At 42.2% G+C, this 19,692-nt stretch overlaps 1 protein-coding gene across 1 annotated transcript in view; it reads left to right on the forward strand.

Moving 5' to 3' along the window:
- Positions 1-12,649, forward strand: part of LOC124789138 (putative neural-cadherin 2) — a 137,230-nt gene extending 124,581 nt beyond the window's left edge. Inside the window, exons 11-14 of the mRNA XM_047256431.1 lie at positions 699-916; positions 4,679-4,876; positions 7,314-7,481; positions 12,453-12,649. Coding sequence (XP_047112387.1) covers positions 699-916; positions 4,679-4,876; positions 7,314-7,481; positions 12,453-12,520 — 652 coding nt within the window. The 3' untranslated portion in view covers positions 12,521-12,649. The remainder of the gene's footprint in view (positions 1-698; positions 917-4,678; positions 4,877-7,313; positions 7,482-12,452) is intronic.
- The last annotated feature ends 7,043 nt before the right edge of the window (positions 12,650-19,692 follow it).

Here is a 19,692-nt window from a genome sequence, read left to right on the forward strand (position 1 = left end):
AGGTTTGTTCAACCATTTTTTAATATTATCTTTTACAACACTTTTGAGAAGGCACTTAATAGTGAAAGGGATCAAAAGCTATTATTATCTGTCCTAGAACCTTTCTTAAAGAGAGGTCTAATAATAGCAAAATTTAGCCTGTCTGGAAAAATAAATCATGAAAGTGATGCATTAAATATATGGCTGAAAACAGTTGCTATATCAGAAGAACATGCTCTTAATATTTTGCTTTAAAAGTTTTTTAGGCTGTTTCTGGAGTCTGGATATGAGTGACACAGAGCTAATTACAGTGTTGGAGAAGTACATGTGGACTGCATCTGAAATTTTTATTAGAAAAAGAAGTGTTTAATTGAAAGTTCAGTACATACACACAGATCATTTTATACATAAGGTTGTTACACGTATGATATCAAACCTGGAAGTTTTAATATGGTGAAGTGAGGTGTCAAAAGCGAAATACATTTAAAGCAACTTTAAAGCAACAATATTTGAGAAATTTCCACTTAGCTAATAGATTATCTTAAAATTTTCACAAGAATATGAGTACCGTACTTTAGCAAATTCAAATGTAACAAAGATAAAGGTGTTCAGATTATTTATATGGATATATCATTATAATTTGCTTTTTGTAGCATAAACTCCTCCTTTGGATGTCATTTTCATATTTTGGACAAACATTGTTTTATCTCTGTTACTAGGTGTGGTAGTGAAAGTACTACTTTGAAACCAGGAGCTGACGTTTGTAATAATCCCGAAAGTGGAAAATGTCTCTATCAACACTCAAAACTTAGTTACAAGTGTGTTTGCCCTGATGATGCAGAAGGCGTAAGGCATGGATTTCTACAAGAGAGGCACACATTTTCTCTTGGTATATGGATTCTGATTGTGTTGCTATCAGCAGCTGTCTTGTTCTTTGGTAAGATTGTTTTTATTAAATAAGAAGATAATTTATTTAAAAAATGCAGACCAGGAATCATAATTACAAATTTGATTTTAGAAATCGAGAAATTTATCAAACAACTTCTTTCACTCTTAGTAAAGTGTTTGCTTGCAAAAAAATGAAAACTGTGTATCAAAATAGAACTCAAACCCAGACTTCAATGTTTTGTGTATTGTTCTCATAATTATGTAACTTGGAGATATCTCTTGGATTAGCACTGAGTATTAATTTAGCAGTGAATGGCATACTGTTGTTAAACTCTACAAAAGCTCCACTAACTTTATTCTAAAAATCTAAGGAAGAAGTGTATAGTGCTCAACATTTTGGCTGCAGCCTAAAGGGTTTTAGTCTTGTTTCTCCTACAGTTAATTCATTATTTTCTACACACTTTCTTGCTCTTACTAAACAACTTCAATCTATCTTTTCTAGGGGACTTGGAATCACTTCTTAATCTGTTTTATTCTGTGGTGTTACTCTGCTGGTATTTGTTTGATTGCTCTTAGTGTTCTTGGACTCAGAATACCATGTCTTTATCACAAAACCTTTCTTCTTTTCATATCATTCTCCAATGCCCTCACCTCTCACTCTCTCTTCCCCAATGCCATGTATTTTTCAATGAGGAAATTAACTAAACAGTAAGCCATAGTCTACAATGAAACCACTCAGCATGCAGAAGCATATCATTTGACATATACTAGTTTTCAGAATGTGGGGGTGATTTGCATGTTGAAGTGAGAGAAACAACCATAATATGGCAACAAATATGTCCAGGGGAATGAACACACAAAAACAGAGGCTGAGATCGATTGGAGTAATCCTAAGGAAATGTAACTGACTCATGAAAAAGTAACTTAGAAAGGCCTTACTGGACCAACTGTTCACATTCCAATGGTACATGCTACAGGAGGGATGTTGTGTGTCACAAGGATATTTACTGCTTGAATTTCAAATTCGTATATCCCAAGAAGAATCAGTCAACATATTTCTTCCACCTACACACATTTCACAAAATCAATATGACATTAAAATTGGAAAAACATTTGAGCTCATAAGGCATTTAACCAACAGGTGTTCTTCCAGCAAGACATTCATGAATGGAACAAGAAAGGGGAAAGATACCAAGAAGTATCCTCCACCAAAGTACAGATGTGGATGGGGAAGCCGTAAGGGAACATAACTTAAAAAGGAATAAGACAGTGTATGTTACAGCATAAATTATAATCAAAACAACATGCTAAGATGTAAGTTTTCTTCAACATCTGGTGTGCAATATGTGCAAAACAAAGATTCTAATGTACAAATAAGTAAACAAGTGCTCAGTAAAACAACACAAAATGATACTATATCTCCAGTAATAAATAGACATCCAGAGAAAATTGCTTATCTAGAGCTCTGAGATTGTCTTTAAGGCAAAAATTGATCATTTGTCATTATCACAGCCTCTTTTCTTTAGTAAAAATGCCCCACTAAACTGCTGCTGATGATTTGATGCACTTCAGCTCTCAGTCAGTTGGTCATTTCCATTACCCTCTATCAACAAACCTTTGCAGTGGGTCCTTTGTTTTAAAAAATAGGGTCTTTTCATGTTGAAAATTAAAGGTGAATTCCTGCTATAACATAGGTAGTCATTCAATATTACTTTGAAGGCATCAACTATTGTGGCCTAATTTCAGCAAGATCATGCTCATCTAGATGTAAAAAGAAATTTTTAAGACTTCTATGATGATTATTTCTGTCATTCATCAGTTTTTCACTTCTGATAATGTTTGTTAGTGCAAAAATCGCAAACCTGCACCATGTAAGTCCCCCTATAATTAACTGTCTAAGTCAGTTTAAGATCAGAAGAAAGTAAGGGCTTACCCCTTCAAACTGAGCACTACAGATTGAGACAGTTTTACCTTAATCCTCATGATTGTCAGTGTGAGTAAATTAGCTCTAGTCATAATTTGTAGTATAGTATTTACTTTACAAAAGTAGTCCACCTGTCACTTGATGCATAATTTCAGGCTTCCCAACATGGCAGTCATGAGTATGCCATCTTCACATGGTGCTGATGACTAAATGTCTTCATGTGGATACCTTCTTATATATCTGCAGCCCCAGCAGCCTGGTGTGGCTGGAAGAACAATCTCAGGGCATGAAACATAGTCCTCAGCTGCTGTCTCATTGTGTTTTAAGACACTGCTTAAACAGAGGAGGCATGTGTCATGGTATTTTATTAGGATGCAGTCCTAGACAGCATTGGCCTGTTGCTCACCTTGGTCCCATCATAATTCATTCTACGTCCTGTGGAGAGGCAGCAATCCGCAAAAGCTGACTTTTTTGGCTGTTGCCTATTGTTGTGGCACCTGTGCAGTCTGGGTTGTCTGACCTATGTACATTTCCCCACACTGACATGGGATGCAGCACATTCCCAGTTTCAGAGGCTCAGTTCATCTTCCATAGAGCTTCCTAAGGCTATGTTCTTTTGCAGTGGACAGAACACATATTTGACATCGTCTCTGCAGAGAATTATTTCAATTTTAGTGGATATGTTTCTGATGTAAGGTATGAACATCCATGCTATATGTTTTTTTCTTTTTCCTCTACTGCAACATTAGGCATAGTATCCTTCAGTTTCAAGACACACCAGATCTAGCAATTGTAGTAGCCATTGTTCTGGATAACTGACTGCAAGTAGTTAAACTTCTTTAGTATACTTTCTTGACTGGAAATTCCCTGTGCCCTGTATACTAGTATACTTAGGACACCTTCGTATTGCAATGGGTAGTGACAGCTGGAGGCTGGTGGCCTTGCAGCAGTGATAAAACCACTTCCTGTCAGATCACCAAAGTTAAGTGCTGTCAGGCTTGTCTAGCGTGATCATTTGGGTTTGCTGAGTGATGTCAGCAAGCATGATGCACTCAGCCCTTGTGAGACCAATTGAGGAGCTACTTGACTGGAAATTAGCAGCTCTGGTCACAATAACTGACAGCAGCCAGGAGAGCAGTGTGCTGACCATATGCCCCCCTATATCTGCATCCAGTGACACCTGTTGGCTGAGGAAGACATGGCGGTCAGTTGGTACCCTTGAGCTTTTAGAGCAGATGGACTTATGACAGCTGAAGATGTGCAAGGACAAATCTCAATTCATTGACTTTCAGTAAATGTTATACCATAGCACACCATTTGGTCTCCATTTAACCAGCAGTCAAGAAATGGGAGATGTTTGTTTATCTCCACATCTACTTATCCTGTGCCATCTGCATGACACTACTTATCTGAGTACCCATGAGCAGTTCATGAATGTATAGTTTGATACAACCCACATATACAAAGGCCCCTTTCATGATAGGATTGGTGGAAAATGATATGTATATGAATAATATGAAATGAGAAAAAGCATAACCCTTCAAGAAGACAATGGACAGAAGCAAAAAGATAATCTGACTAAAACAGAATACATGAATTAATGGTGTATCAACGAAACTGATGAACTGTGGTAAGAAATGATTTCTGTTCCAGCAAATTCCTTCACATGCTCTTACAACAACAAAATGTATAGATGTAGGGCTTTAAACACTTTTTAGTATATTGTGAGAGCAACTATATGAAAAAAACCAACCCCTCACTACCTGGTACATTTCAATCCCTAGTCACCTTTCTGACTTGTTCATACATGTATCTGATCAAACTACTGCTTTTGTTTTTATTTAAGATCATGTTTAATAAACGTAGTGTAATAAATTTGATTTACAGTGCTTGGTGCAATGTTCATTGGATACAAATATCAATGCAGTACCCATGAAACAACTGAAGTAAAGAATGATGTTCAAGAAAATGTGATATTTCACGCTGATGAAGGAGGAGGGAAAGACGACACAGTCTCCTGTAGCATGAAAGAATTGAAAATATATGTTGACAAGATTGGGCCTACAGAATCAGTGGAAATGCACAGTATGTACAAAACCTCTAAGATTTTTAGATGTCACATGTAATTTCTATTCTACAGAAGTGTCAGACTTTTTTTGCAGCCAATGCATATAATTAGTTTTCTAGAAAAATATGGTTTTATCTGCAAAGTTAACAAACTTATGCTGTGCTCTAATAATCCATTCCTTAATTCTAAGAAATTAAATGTATACAAAAATTAAATTTATACTAACATCCCCATTCATGTCACAGTCCAACTCTAACTTATTCAGCTGATTTTAAACTTATCTCCTCCTCCCTTGTAACCATGGCTTACCCACAACTTCAACTTGTTTAAAGGCATCACCTACAGTCTACTGCACTGCATTGCGCACTCAAGACTGCGACTTCCTACGCCATTCCACCCAAAGGCCATCTAGGGGAATCTTTACTAGCTACTCATAGTTCTAAATCCTGTGCCTTGTTCAGATTTACTGATGATGATCTAGTCCCAGATTAAGGACAACAGACCCTCATTAACACATTTTCTCTCATCGTTCACCTTCTCCCATCAGGTCAGTGAGCTTCCTAGACATGGACACCCATATCAGTGATGAGTACATAAGAACCTACACTCACACTAAAGCCAGTCACAAGCAATGCTTGTAACCTACCTCTGTGGCCAAGGTCACTAATACACACTTGTGCAGTGGTGCTTGACCTGGGGCTATGACAGTTTGAATCCTGGTGGTGTAAAAATTTTTCATCATCAGCATTTGGCTGGCAAGGCAAGGAGAGGTGGTGGTGTAAAGCTCCTGAACATCAGACTTTGTACCAATGTCCTAGTTTAAATACCAAACCTCTCCACAGTGTCTCATGAAGTGAGGGTATGTGACACTGTTGATGATGATCTGTCCTTCGAATGGGTAAGTTAAGATCAGTGGCCTCCTTGGTGCTATTCACGAAGAGTAGGCTATGTGCAAGCACTGGGTTTCACCCTCTACCTTCTCTCATCACCACCATCATCATCATACAACACGAACGTTACACTACACTCAACACACACACACATGTACATGTAGTATTACAAATACTGCAATGGAGCATGTTGCAAATAAATTCAAAAAATTCCCTGTATTTCAGCAGCTACCAACTATTAAGCACTAAAAAATATAGACTAGTCACCCACAGATGCACTAACTGCAGTAACAAAGGATCATCCTCCTAGTATGCTGAAAGTTTTACAAAGGCCTTTGCGTATTGACATTACTCTTCTCATCTTGTCTGAAAAGAGATTATCCCATATCATATCCATATGTTCATTCCATATTCACTGTACACCTGCTGACCAACCACAAAATAGCCCCTTCTTCATCACCACTATCCACCAAGGACTAGGAAACTGAATTACATTGTCTGACTATCCCTTTAAATGAACATATCCTCCCCATTATCCTTCCTACATCTTTCAAAGCAATATTCTACCATCCACACAACATACATAACATTCATAGCCATCTATATGCCTACCCAGCTTTAAGCTCCCAGTCCAGACTGTCATATCCTGGGGAAGACAGCTGAAAGACCTGTGCCAAACATCAATACACCACTCGTATTCCAGCCCTCCTGCTAGCATTGCCTATGGCATTGGAGTTAGGGCAATGTGCACAAGCAGCCACAATACCTATTAACTTTAAAGCACTAAGTGCACTTGGTTACATCAATATGGCCACAAACCAATAATACAGCCAGATGTATTACCATCACTAAGCTGTGGTGGAGGAGCAACTAACATCATCTACTTGCAAAGCAAATTGCTCTGCTTCTTAACAACCTACGCCATCTGCAACTTGTGAAAATATAAACTATACCTGCAACATACCCTCTGTTGCTGTGACTCATCTGCCACCTGTCTCCATCATTCCCTGCCCTCTACCCAACCCTGCTCCCTATCCCATTTCCCTGTTATTTCACCCCCTTGCCCTCACACCAGCCTCACACCCTTCTTATTACTTTTTACTGCATTGTGTTCATATATATCACCCTTTCCTTATTTTGTTTTCTTACTTCAATTGCTTCACTATCCCTGTATACTATCCCCACAATGTTTCACACACCAGCCCCTACCCTGCCCCCAGAATATCCATAATTCTTTCACAATATATGATTCTTCCTAAACCCTTTCCCTGCCATTTCTTCCTCTCCTCTAAAACCACATATTTTACACGTCTATATCATCCACACCTCACTTTAATCAGGCAGCAATGCTGAGAAGAAACAATAGCTGTGTGTGTGTGTGTGTGTGTGTGTGTGTGTGTGTGTGTGTGTGTGAGTGAGTGAGTGAGTGAGAGAGAGAGAGAGAGAGAGAGAGAGTAACATTATTACAATAATGCTGAAACAAATATATGTTATGGAGTACAAATACCATTTCTTCAATACAAAATAATATGCTATCCTCTCAAATTTCATTTTCTTTTTGCAGAATTTTCAGAGATTCAACAGAATTCTGAAGAAATATTAAAAAATATAATAGAAAAACACAAAAGAGAAATTGATATGAAAATACTCTCTGACAATTTGGACCACACATGTTGCTATGATTTTGAAGGCATTGCAGAAGCTTCTAGTTCTTTATCCTCTTTGACCACAGGTACACAATTAATTTTAAATGTTTTAGCAGACGGTGGCAAATATTGAAATTATGCAGAAATGACTCAGTACTCACCCTCACAGCTCTACTTCCACTAGTAGCTGTCTTACTTTCCAGATTTTACTGAAGTTTACTTGCTTACTTATCAGACTAGCACTCCTGGAAGAAAGGGTGTTGCAGGTAAATGAGTAGACATAGCTAGGGAATTCTTTTCATAATGAATCTTTCACTCTGCAGTGGAGTGTAGACTGTTTTCAAACTTCCTGGCAGATTTACATACTGGACCAGGACTCAGACCAGGATTCTTTCTAACTGTTCTTTCTAACTGAACTATCCAGGCATGACTCAGACCTGCCCTCTCAGATTCACTTCTGCCAGTACCTCTCTCCTACCTCCCAGACATCACAGAAGTTCTCTTGCATATCACTGCCAAGTAAAAGATTCATTCTCGAAACAATTCCCTAGGCTATGATTAAGTCATTTATCTACAGTATCCTTTCTTCCAGGATTATTAGTCCAAAAGGTATGTAGGAGAACATCTGCAAAATTTGAAAGACAGGAGAGGAGCTGGTGGCAGTAAAGCTGTTAGTGTTGTTTGTGACTTTTACCTAGATAACTCAGTCAGTAATAATGTTACGCAGGAAAGGCAAGGTTCTCAGTTAAATCCTGGACTGGCACACCATTTTTATCTGCCAGAAATGTTCAATATAATGCAGATTCTGTGGTGGGTGAAAGAGTCATTACTGAACTTATAGCTTTTTTCTGCAAAGTGTCATTTCAGTGTCTCAGTTACAAACTCCCCCCCCTCTTGTATGACAGTCAGCCCTGGTAGATAAATGTATTTAAAAGGTTATAGTAGCATGCCACAATGCATACGTATAAAAATCTCAGTTCATCACAATGACATCAAGACAATTGAAACTGAAAAAGTTATTTTCATTTTTTTTCAGCAATAAAGGATTATTTTACCTTCTTTATAGCTTTATAACAAGGAAGTTGGTAGATTTGTTAATAGTAAATTTTCACTTTTAACTTCATGTGCCTCTTCTAATCCTATTCAAATATTGTTTTAGTAGATCACTAAAATTATTGCTGTCCAAGGACAAAACGTTTATTTCCAATGTCAGATATCTATAGATAACCTAAGATGACTTGAGTTCCAATTTCAGTGTGTGTGTGTGTGTGTGTGTGTGAGAGAGAGAGAGAGAGAGAGAGACAGACAGAAAGAGAGAGAGAGAGAGAGAGAGAGAGAGAGAGAGAGAGAGAGAGTGAGTGACTGAGTGTGAGTGCTGAAAAGCAGTAGAAAAGATTAAGGGAACTACTACTATACACAACTGAGTTGGTTACAGGTTTCTATAAAATATATCGAATCTATTGAGCGACTTTGAACCAAATGACATTCTACATCACAACCAGCAGGGAGCATATAAATTATACCCTTTCTTTGATACATTTGATTTAGTACCATGTTGCACCTATTTAGGAATATATGTTCCTCTAGGGTATTGAGTATGAGTGACTGGATTGAGTATATCTTGGTAGACAGTTAATCATGATATGGTGGAGTGAGAAACAGCAAAGCCAGAAAAGTGAGATGTGAGAGGACAGTGTAGTTCATTGAAATCTGACACTGTCAAACAAAAGCATTTGAGAATGAGATTTTCACTCTGCAGTGTAGTGTGGGCTGATATGAAACTTCCTGGCAGATTAAAACTGTGTGCCCGACCGAGACTCGAACTCGGGACCTTTGCCTTTCGCGGGCAAGTGCTCTACCATCTGAGCTACCAAATCACGACTCACGCCCGGTACTCACAGCTTTACTTCTGCCAGTACCTCGTCTCCTACCTTCCAAACTTTACAGGAGCTCTCCTGCAAACCTTGCAGAACTAGCACTCCTGAAAGAAAGGATATTGCAGAGACATGGCTTAGCCACAGCCTGAGGGATGTTTCCAGAATGAGATTTTCACTCTGCAGCGGAGTGTGCGCTGATATGAAACTTCCTGACAGATTAAAACTGTGTGCCCGACCGAGACTCAAACTCGGGACCTTTGCCTTTCGCAGGCAAGTGCTCTACCATCTGAGCTACCGAAGCATGACTCACGCCCGGTACTCACAGCTTTACTTCTGCCAGTACCTCGTCTCCTACCTTCCAAACTTTACAGAAGCTCTCCTGCGAACCTTGCAGAACTAGCACTCCTGAAAGAAAGGATATTGCGGAGACATGGCTTAGCCACAGCCTGATCTGCCAGGAAGTTTCATATCAGTGCACACTCCACTGCAGAGTGAAAATCTCATTCTGGAAACATCCCTCAGGCTGTGGCTAAGCCATGTCTCCGCAATATCCTTTCTTTCAGGAGTGTTAGTTCTGCAAGGTTCGCAGGAGAGCTTCTGTATAGTTTTGAAGGTAGGAGACGAGGAACTGGCAGAAGTAAAGCTGTGAGGACCGGGCGTGAGTCGTGCTTCGGTAGCTCAGATGGAAGAGCACTTGCCCGCGAAAGGCAAAGGTCCCAAGTTTGAGTCTTGGTTGGGCACACAGTTTTAATCTGCCAGGAAGTTTCATATCAGCACACACTCCGCTGCAGAGTGAAAATCTCATTCTGGAAACATCCCTCAGGCTGTGGCTAAGCCATGTCTCCGCAATATCCTTTCTTTCAGGAGTGCTAGTTCTGCAAGGTTCGCAGGAGAGATTCTGTAAAGTTTGGAAGGTAGGAGACGCGGTACTGGCAGAAGTAAAGCTGTGAGTACCGCGCGTGAGTCGTGCTTCGGTAGCTCAGATGGTAGAGCACTTGCCTGTGAAAGGCAAAGGTTCCGAGTTCGAGTCTCAGTCGGGCACACAGTTTTAATCTGCCAGGAAGTTTCAAAAGCATTTGATCTATTTTAAGAACAACCTTTTAATTGCAAATGTCTTAACTGGAAGAAGATAAGAGCCAACCTGCAAATGGTGACCCCTGTCAGATACACTGAACATTTACTGTGTATCTCTGTTGTTTCATTTTATGGTCCCCTGCTGAGAAAAGGCGCAAGCGCGCATGCGCACACACACACACACACACACACACACACACACACACACACACACACACACACACACACACACACATGCGCCCACCCCCCACCACCCTCATGCACACACACGTATTTAACTATTTTTTTCCTTATGCTTGATTCCTTCAGTCTTCGTAAATTTGTGTGTTCCCTTATTACAGTAGTGAAATAATATGTTTGTTTCGTTTCATCACACAAGTGGTCCCTGTCTATCAAAGTTTCTTTCAGTACTAAACAATGGAAAGTCCAGGTTGGAATATTGGCAGTTATGGAAAGGAGAGATTGATACCCTAAAGATGCAGCACTGAGCTGCAAACAGCCACAGCAAAAAGGCTGTTACACATAGCTTTTGACCAAAGCCTTTCTTCAGAAAAGGAAGGAAAATGCACACATTCACATAAGCTGGTACACCTCATGTACACATGACTTCTAACTTTGACAGCTCTGGGCAGGTAGCAACTGTTGCATTGAACAACGAAAGCAACAACCTGGACTGGTGCAGGGAAGTAGGCCGGATGGTTGGGTATGAATGCAGGAGAGAAGAGCGCTATCTGGTGCACTGTGCAGTGACTAGAAGATGGTAGGTCAAAGCTGCTAGGAGGCTGCGAGAAGCAGAGAAAAGGAGAGGAGCGGAGAGAAAAAAGACTGGTGCGTGCATTGGCAGAGAGCAATGCAAAAAATGGTTCTAAGCACTATGGGACTTAACATCTGAGGTCATCGGTCCCGTAGACTTAGAACTACTTGAACCTAACTAACCTAAGGACATCACGCACTATGGGACTTAACATCTGAGGTCATTTGGTCCCATAGACTTAGAACTACTTGAACCTAACTAACCTAAGGACATCACACACATCCATGCCTGAGGCAGGATTTGAACCTGCGACCGTAGTAGCAGTGCGGTTCTGGAGTGGAGCACCTGGAACTGCTTGGCCAGAGAGAGCAATGCACAATGAGGGTGAGGGGGCATGAATTGGAAGGAGGTGATAGGAAAGAGGGAGCAGAAACTCCTTGGGTGGATGGGGTGTGCATAGAAGGTTGCCTTAGGGTGAGGCCAGGATAATTTCTGGAGAGGAGAATCTGTTGTATGGATATTTCCCATCTGCTTTGTCCAGAAAAGCTGGTGGTGGATGGAATGATCCAGATGGCCCAGGTTGTAAGGCAGCCACTGAAGTTAAGCTTGTCATGTACAGCTGCATGTTGTGCCACATGGTGGTCCACTTTGCTCTTGGTCACACTAAAAAAAAAAAAAATAAAAAGCTGTGCAGTGATTGCAGTAGAGCTGGTACATGTCACTACTGCTTTCACGTATGGCCCAAACTCTAATTCGGTATGATAAGCCTGTGACAGGACCGAAATACGAAATGCTGGGTGGATGGACTGGGCAGGCTCTTGCACTTGGGTCTTTTACAGGGAAATGATCACTGTGGCAAGGGATTGGGCTTGGGAGTTGTATAGGGATGGACTCAGATGTTGCAGAGGTTGGATTGGGTTTGCTTGGGGAAATGACACAGGCAGCCTGGTGACTGGGAAACGGTGCCCCTGCACTGACAAGGTCTCCCTTGTCCAGTATGCTGAAGGTCTCTCTCTCTCTCTCTCTCTCTCTCTCACACACACACACACACACACACACACACACACACACACACACACACACACCACATTATTTGCTGAAAGAAGTAATGTTGGTTAGTGTTTGCAGTGTCTGGAATCTTTGATGATACGATGTTGCACTGAAATTTAGTTAATAACATAAATTATTATTTTGATCTAAATTGCACATTATATAAAAGAAAAATTAAGATATTAATCTGTAGAAGGCTTTCATGTTAACTATTCCTAAATTTTGTAGTGTATTAGTATGATTCTACATTTGATAGTTTCCTAACTACATTCAAAATTTAGTTCCTTATTCATCTCTTCCAGAGTATGATGGCACAGAAAAGGATTGCAAGGACATCACAAAAATTGCACAAGATGTTACCAGAGTATAATACATACACCTTGGCAGGACCAATAAGTCTTGCACTCAATGTGACACATCTTACAGGGTTGAGTAAGAAACCTGCAGTGGTAGTAGACCAACTTCTCAAAAGTGAGACTAAGGATAGAAGTGTTCTATCATTCACAAACAATTTCTTTGTATACATACTCTCTGCTTGCTGCAGTGTTGTGATATTATTTGAAAAAATCAAGACTTAACATATTTTTATAAATAACAAATGTGAGCATATACATATATTTTTTATCACTGACTTGTTGATATAACATGTGTTTTCTGTTGATGAATGGAGATTTAACTTCTTGTGAAAACAGATTTTTTTACACATAAATAACTGATGGGTACTATTGTCAACTTATCATTAAAAACAATAAAATTTTTGAATAAGAGTTTCTAAATCTTTTTTTAATGAAAATATGCAATGTAATTGCTTAGGTTGTACAGCATTCTTGACTGCTTACACTGGTTTGGCTTCAAAATATTAGTAAGATTTCCCAATACTTTTCCATCATTTAAACAATTTTTTCAACAATAAAACCAAAAACGCCAGTGTTTTCACAATAAAAATTCTTTTAGGAGATCTACTCTCTGCCTTTGTTTTTCACTGACGGAATTTACTGCTATATACAAAGACAGCACTATGTCTGTGGCCAAGTTAATTCTTGGACATGATAATATAGATGTGATTAAAAGAAACAAAACTCTTTGAATATAAACAAGTCAGACAGGAATCTTCTGCCACTATTTTTACTGTAGCTGCAATGCAATGGTGTATTACTACATTCAGTTGTCATGTACTCCAGAGAGTAAACACTCCTGATGAATTTTGTAATATCTCTACCTTGTTTTCATGTGCCACCCAACATTTGGTTTTGGCTTATTTGATGGTGACAGATTTATTTGGGCAAATGACATAAATGTTTTCAGAGCCGATACTAAGGTCTGACAAGATGAATTTGATTAAAATGAGTAAGAATGCTAAAAAATTGTAGAAAAAACACACAAAAACAAACATACTATAAAAGCTTGCCATGCATCAGTTCTTAAAATATTGGAAAAGGAACACAGGAACAAATGTAGCTGCCTGCTTATTAAATAAAAACAGGATGTGACAGTCACTCTGTAACATTCTAAAACCTCCAGCCTAACAGTTTAGGTTTGAGTCTGGAAATTCACAAAATTTTAATATGTATACCACACTCACCTTACCATCAACTAACATAGACAGCAGGTTCTCACTTAAATTTACTCTTGCCCTCTTGTTAGAATATAGAACAGTCTGTTAGAATGTGATGTATTGAAACAAACACTCCATGTGCTCCACAAACTGGCAGGTCCTCACAGGAGCAAGAAGCCATGGGTCAGAGGACAATGGAGACAGGTCAGTGCCGCTTCATCCAGCTTCTGCAACCAGAAGGAGGCTTAACACAAACAGATAATTGGTTTCACAGACCGGAGCTGCTTTTCCAACATATCGAAACACTCTGCCCCACAACAGCTTATGACTTTCTGGCTCAACAGTGAGGAAATATTGCATAAGGAGACACCATATGTTTCCGCTGTGTGTCCTGACAAGCTCCCTTGGTTGAATTATTATCATACTGGATTCAGACATGTCCTGATACCCAGCAGAATACTGCTTCCTGTCCCTTGTTATGGAGATGCGTCATGGAGTCCATAATCATCTGAGGCATTTTTTTCTGCTGGGTACATCTATGAAATCACTTGGATGGAACTGAGGAAGTCAAAGCAGATGAGAAAATGTCTTATCCACACCCGGGCATTCAGAAACATATAGTTCTGCATTGTAGACCAAAACTCCAGGGAAGACTACTGACCAGCCTAAAGAACCCCTTGCTTAGATCACTGCGGCAGTGCAGGGTGTAGTGGTGCGGACTGCGGTGGGGGGAGGGGGGGGGGGGGGGGGGGCAAACAGCAGGCCACTACCAGCAGCAAGGGTGGTGCAGTAGCGACGGTGATGAACGAGGGTGGTGTGCTGTGTATGGCAGCAGGCAGCAGTCCAGAACTTGTGACAGACAAGCAGCAGGACAGCGTGTTGTATTGCATTGGCGAAGGCATGCCTGATGATGTGCGACATCACTCGGGCTGCATCTCGGGAAACAAGGGGCTGCGTGGCAGAGCAATGGGTGCAGAGGAGGTGTTGGGCAGCACGAGGAGATGCAGCACGGTGTAGTCTCACTGAGTGCGGGTTGGGGGGGGGGGGGGGGGTGAGACTCGGGCAGGCAGAGCACATATAGCTATGCACAATGTGCAGCTGCCATATATGATATAGTGCATGCTGTGTAAGTGCAGATGCTGCTGTTGCTCCTATCTTCCAGACACCCTTGTGAGAAGCTGGCTGGCACGGTTGCAGGGCATGGCATCGAGTCTGGAGGTCTGGAGGAGCATTGTCTGAGGCTCTGTCTGGTGGCAGTGGTGAGGTAGTGGGTTCAGATCAGGCACTACATGCTCAGTATCAGGCTCCACACGCTAAAAGGCGGGAGTAGGAGGAGAAACAAATGGGAGAGAGGTCCCAGGTGCCAGCTGATGATTCAGCAGCACTGGCGGGGGCGGGGTAAAGGGGTGGTGTCGGTAGTGGCATCAGCAGTGGCATCAGTGGCAGACACAGAGACCTGGACTGTCAGTGGACATTGTTGAGAGTGAGCATGTAAGCTGGCTTTAATCTATTGAAGGACACAATGGAAGGGGTGCCATGGAGATGCATGGTAAATGTTTTGTCATTTAATTGTGAAATGAGGTGAGAACCTGAGTATTGTGGACAGAGTGGGGGCATTTATGTGTAGCATTACATGAGTGTACAACACTAGGTCACGGTGTACAAAAGTCTTGCCCTCACCATGGCACCGTGGAGGCATCAGTCAGAGCCAGGCCATACTGTGTTGAAGCTGCTGGACACAAGCAAGGACATGGGTTGTAGCATGAGAGTCTGCAGCTCAATAAGGTCGCCTGGTAGGTGCAGGGGCTGCATGTAAACCAGGTCAGTGGCAGATGCTTCCAGGTCGGCTTGTAGGCCACCCACAAACCTAACGGGACAAGTGGCAGGGCTGTGGACCATTTTGTGTCATAGCAGATAAGGGCAGATTTTAAAGTATGATAGAAACGATCCACCATGCCATTAGGTGTGGGGTGGTAGATGGTGGTAAAATGAACAAGGGTGCAAGTCTCAGATAGGGTTTTGAATAAATAGGAAGTGAATTGTGGTGGGGCAGCCAAAATGCAAAACCCAGGCATGATAAATGCTGCAGTAACCATTTCAGCCAAAGTGTCTGAGATGGGGATGGCTTCTGGCCAGAGTCTAAACTGGTTTATTATTGTGAAAAGATAGCAACAGGTGTCTGGGGATGGCAGGGATCTGATGGTTGGATTGTGTGATTGGATTGAAGAGTTGCTAGATAACAGAACGCAGCATGTCATTCTCAATGGAGAGAAGTCTTCCGAAGTAAGAGTGATTTCAGGTGTGCCACAGGGGAGTGTCGTAGGACCGTTGCTATTCACAATATACATAAATGGCCTTGTGGATGACATCGGAAGTTCACTGAGGCTTTTTGTGGATGATGCTGTGGTATATCGAGAGGTTGTAACAATGGAAAATTGTACTGAAATGCAGGAGGATCTGCAGCGAATTGACGCATGGTGCAGGGAATGGCAATTGAATCTCAGTGTAGACAAGTGTAATGTGCTGCGAATACATAGAAAGAAAGATCTCTTATCATTTAGCTACAATATAGCAGGTCAGCAACTGGAAGCAGTTAATTCCATAAATTATCTGGGAGTACGCATTAGGAGTGATTTAAAATGGAATGATCATATAAAGTTGATCGTCGGTAAAGCAGATGCCAGACTGAGATTCATTGGAAGAACCCTAAGGAAATGCAATCCGAAAACAAAGGAAGTAGGTTACAGTACGCTTGTTCGCCCACTGCTTGAATACTGCTCAGCAGTGTGGGATCTGTACCAGATAGGGTTGATAGAAGAGATAGAGAAGATCCAATGGAGAGCAGCGCATTTCTTTACAGGATCATTTAGTAATCGCAAAAGTGTTACGGAGATGATACATAAACTCCAGTGGAAGACTCTGCAGGAGAGACGCTCAGTAGCTCGGTACGGGCTTTTATTGACGTTTCAAGAACATACCTTCACCGAGGAGTCAAGCAGTATATTGCTCCCTCCTACGTATATCTCGTGAAGAGACCATGAGGATAAAATCAGAGAGATTAGAGCCCACACAGAGGCATACCGACAATCCTTCTTTCCACGAACAATATGAGACTGGAATAGAAGGGAGAACCGATAGAGGTACTCAAGGTACCCTCTGCCACACACCGTCAGGTGGCTTGCGGAGTATGGATGTAGATGTAGATGTAGTTGATGTCAGTGTAAATGTTGGAAATCCACTCAGTGCACAGGCATGACACACAGGTGCAGGCCCAAGTGCAACAGTCCCATTGGATTCCAGGACAGAACAAATGTTCCTGGATGAGGGCAGTGGACATGCAGATGCCGGTTTGTGCCAAGCCATGCAAGCAGTCAAAAGCTGGTTTACAGAAAGTGGGTGGGGGGTGGGGGGGGATGGGGGAGTGGATGGGATCTTTGGAGCTGACAGTATGTGTGAGATCAGAAAGTATATCACACTAAATTTGCAGGTCTGTGCCAAGGACCTGGAGGGCAATGTCACAATTCAGCTTCTGCCTTAACTGAGCTAGTGTGGGATTGGTGGACTGGGCTTTTGTGATGACTTTTTAATCTAACAGATGGCTCAAGGTGCAGGAGCAACTGAGATAGTCAACAAAAATGTTATCAACATCAGCTACTTGGTATATATTGGTAGAAAACTGAGCCATGTACTCCTGCTGATGGAACGGTGATATTTTGGCACCATATTTCTGATGAAACACTGTCACAAGAGAGTGGTGGTCAGTGAAGATGATAAAAGAGCGGAAGTTCTTCACTATCTCTTTGATGATGAGCATTTCTTGACTGCACCCAGCCCATTTGTGCTGGATCTCACATAGCTTAGCCCAGAATATGGCGAGGCTGCCAAATGTACTTGATGCACTGTCAAAGGACCAAGCTGATTGTGAACTGATTCACATCAGTAGTGAGAGCAAGAGAGGTTGAGAGTAGGGGTGTACCAGAAGGGCCACACTGGTGGTCATGCTTAGTCCTCTCGAAACTGGTTGTTACAGGTAGGGTGCACAGTACGGGTTTGTTTACCTTCTTATGTCATTACTACAGCTGTGTAAGATTGGGACAGGACAATGGTCACGAATTGTTCTCACACTGAGCTGCCAATAATCACTACAAGCACATAGGTCCCAGCTTTCTTCATTGCTAAATGAAGTGTGGAGGATCCAGGGCTTTTGGGTGGGCAGAGGATTCTACCGTCAGTGGAAGTCTAGATATCTGCCTGTGCAAACCTGTGGTTGCCCTATGGAAGAGAACAGGCACAGCAGTGAACCGGTGAGCCTGGAGCCCTCATGATGTAGTGCATCATATCATTGTGCAACTCGCAGGTGGCACTGGTGGTGGGTGAGAGGCGGGAATTCGGAAAGGAAATTAGTGAAAGGGCCATTGTAAGAAAGTTGTTTAATGGCAAGGTGACCAGTGGGTGAGAAGTGCAGGGGGTGGAGTGACCCGACATGCCGTCAACTAGGTGACACTGTGCAAGGTCAGGAAGAAGATTGAAATGGGAGATAAAATCTGTGCCATGGATTAGGTCAGTGACATCAGCCATAGTGAAAGTCTAAAGAAGCTCTTCATCAAGTCTGGGATGATGGCGGCAGGTGTGGGGACTGTAGGTAGTGATGATGGAGCCGCTTGTGTCAGTGAGGAGGAAGGGGGATGGGGAGCCAGACCAGGGCAGGAGTTTGCATGGGAAGATGGACAGGCTTGAGCTGCTGTTGATGTTATGAGATAGGCAATAAGTGAGGTGGGGTTACAGTGGTCAAGTGCAAACAGGCACTGAGGAATTGCTGAGAAACTGGGTGTGCCTATTGCCAGTCATTAACTGAGTTTGAATGCCATGGGCACAGTGGTCTGCAGTTGGCAATGCCACTGCTGAAGTGCTAGTGATACCAGCACAAATGTTCAACATTGCGTGGATCCTCCAGCTTGCCAGCCCAGTGGGTAATAGTAACACCTGCACAGGTGTGCAATCTGGCAGTCACTGTGGAGAGGGAAGATGTGGTTGCATGAGCCATGTCGATAGTGACCTTGGACTGTGTGGGTGGGGCAGGATGGGGAGTGCAGAAATGGGCAGACGAGAGCTAGTGAGGGCAGCAGTTAAGCTGGCCATCTCACTGTTCAAACACATCATGATTTGCACTAGATCTGACTGTGCATCTCGAAGCATGGACTGTGGGGACACCACTGCCAGTTGCACTTTGGGGTGGCTGAGGGACTTGCCATGTAGCACAAGGGGACTGAAGTAGGAGGTGGGGTAAGGATAAGGGGCTGGGTGGCAGCTATGGCCAGCAAGGGGCCAAGAGACTTACACAACTGGTCTGCAATGAACGGCAGTGGTGCCGACGTCTGTGTGGTTCTATGTGGCGAGTGCCATATGAATCATTGAAGGCAAGCAAGATTTCCAGTTGTGGAATAAAAAGTTTTCTGTCAAGACATGGGGTTCAGCTAAGCCATAGAAGTGCTGGAGGAGCTGGATGGGCCTCATACCAGAACATTCCTCCACAGAAAATAGTGACCAGGAGCGCTGCATTTCGGATGACAGCAATCATGTGTCAGATGCTCTTTTAATTTATGGTCACTGTCAGACTGTGGAGGCTGGTGATGATGTCACAAGCCTCTGTCATGACAGAGTATTCCGGCTCAGCAATAGTAGGGGTGAACTTTGTTTGTCACTCATAACTCTGGACATGCCAAAGATCACGTCAGCAGAGGAAAACACAGGTGCAGGGCACAGGTGTTGAATGTGGGGAGGTGGGCAGAAGTGTTGTATGATTGATGGGTTGAAACGAGACCTGTACCTGAGGTGTAATGGTGCACAAGAGTTGTGCAAACTGGGTGAGAAACTGATTTAAACCAGCTACTTTAACAAGCAGCTTGCATGGACTAGGGACAGGGATTAGACTGGATGAAACACACTCCACTGTGGATGAGATTTGAGGGATCATTTTGGCTTCCTTA

Source organism: Schistocerca piceifrons, chromosome 3 (assembly GCF_021461385.2).
Source record: "Schistocerca piceifrons isolate TAMUIC-IGC-003096 chromosome 3, iqSchPice1.1, whole genome shotgun sequence".
Lineage (NCBI taxonomy): Eukaryota > Metazoa > Arthropoda > Insecta > Orthoptera > Acrididae > Schistocerca > Schistocerca piceifrons.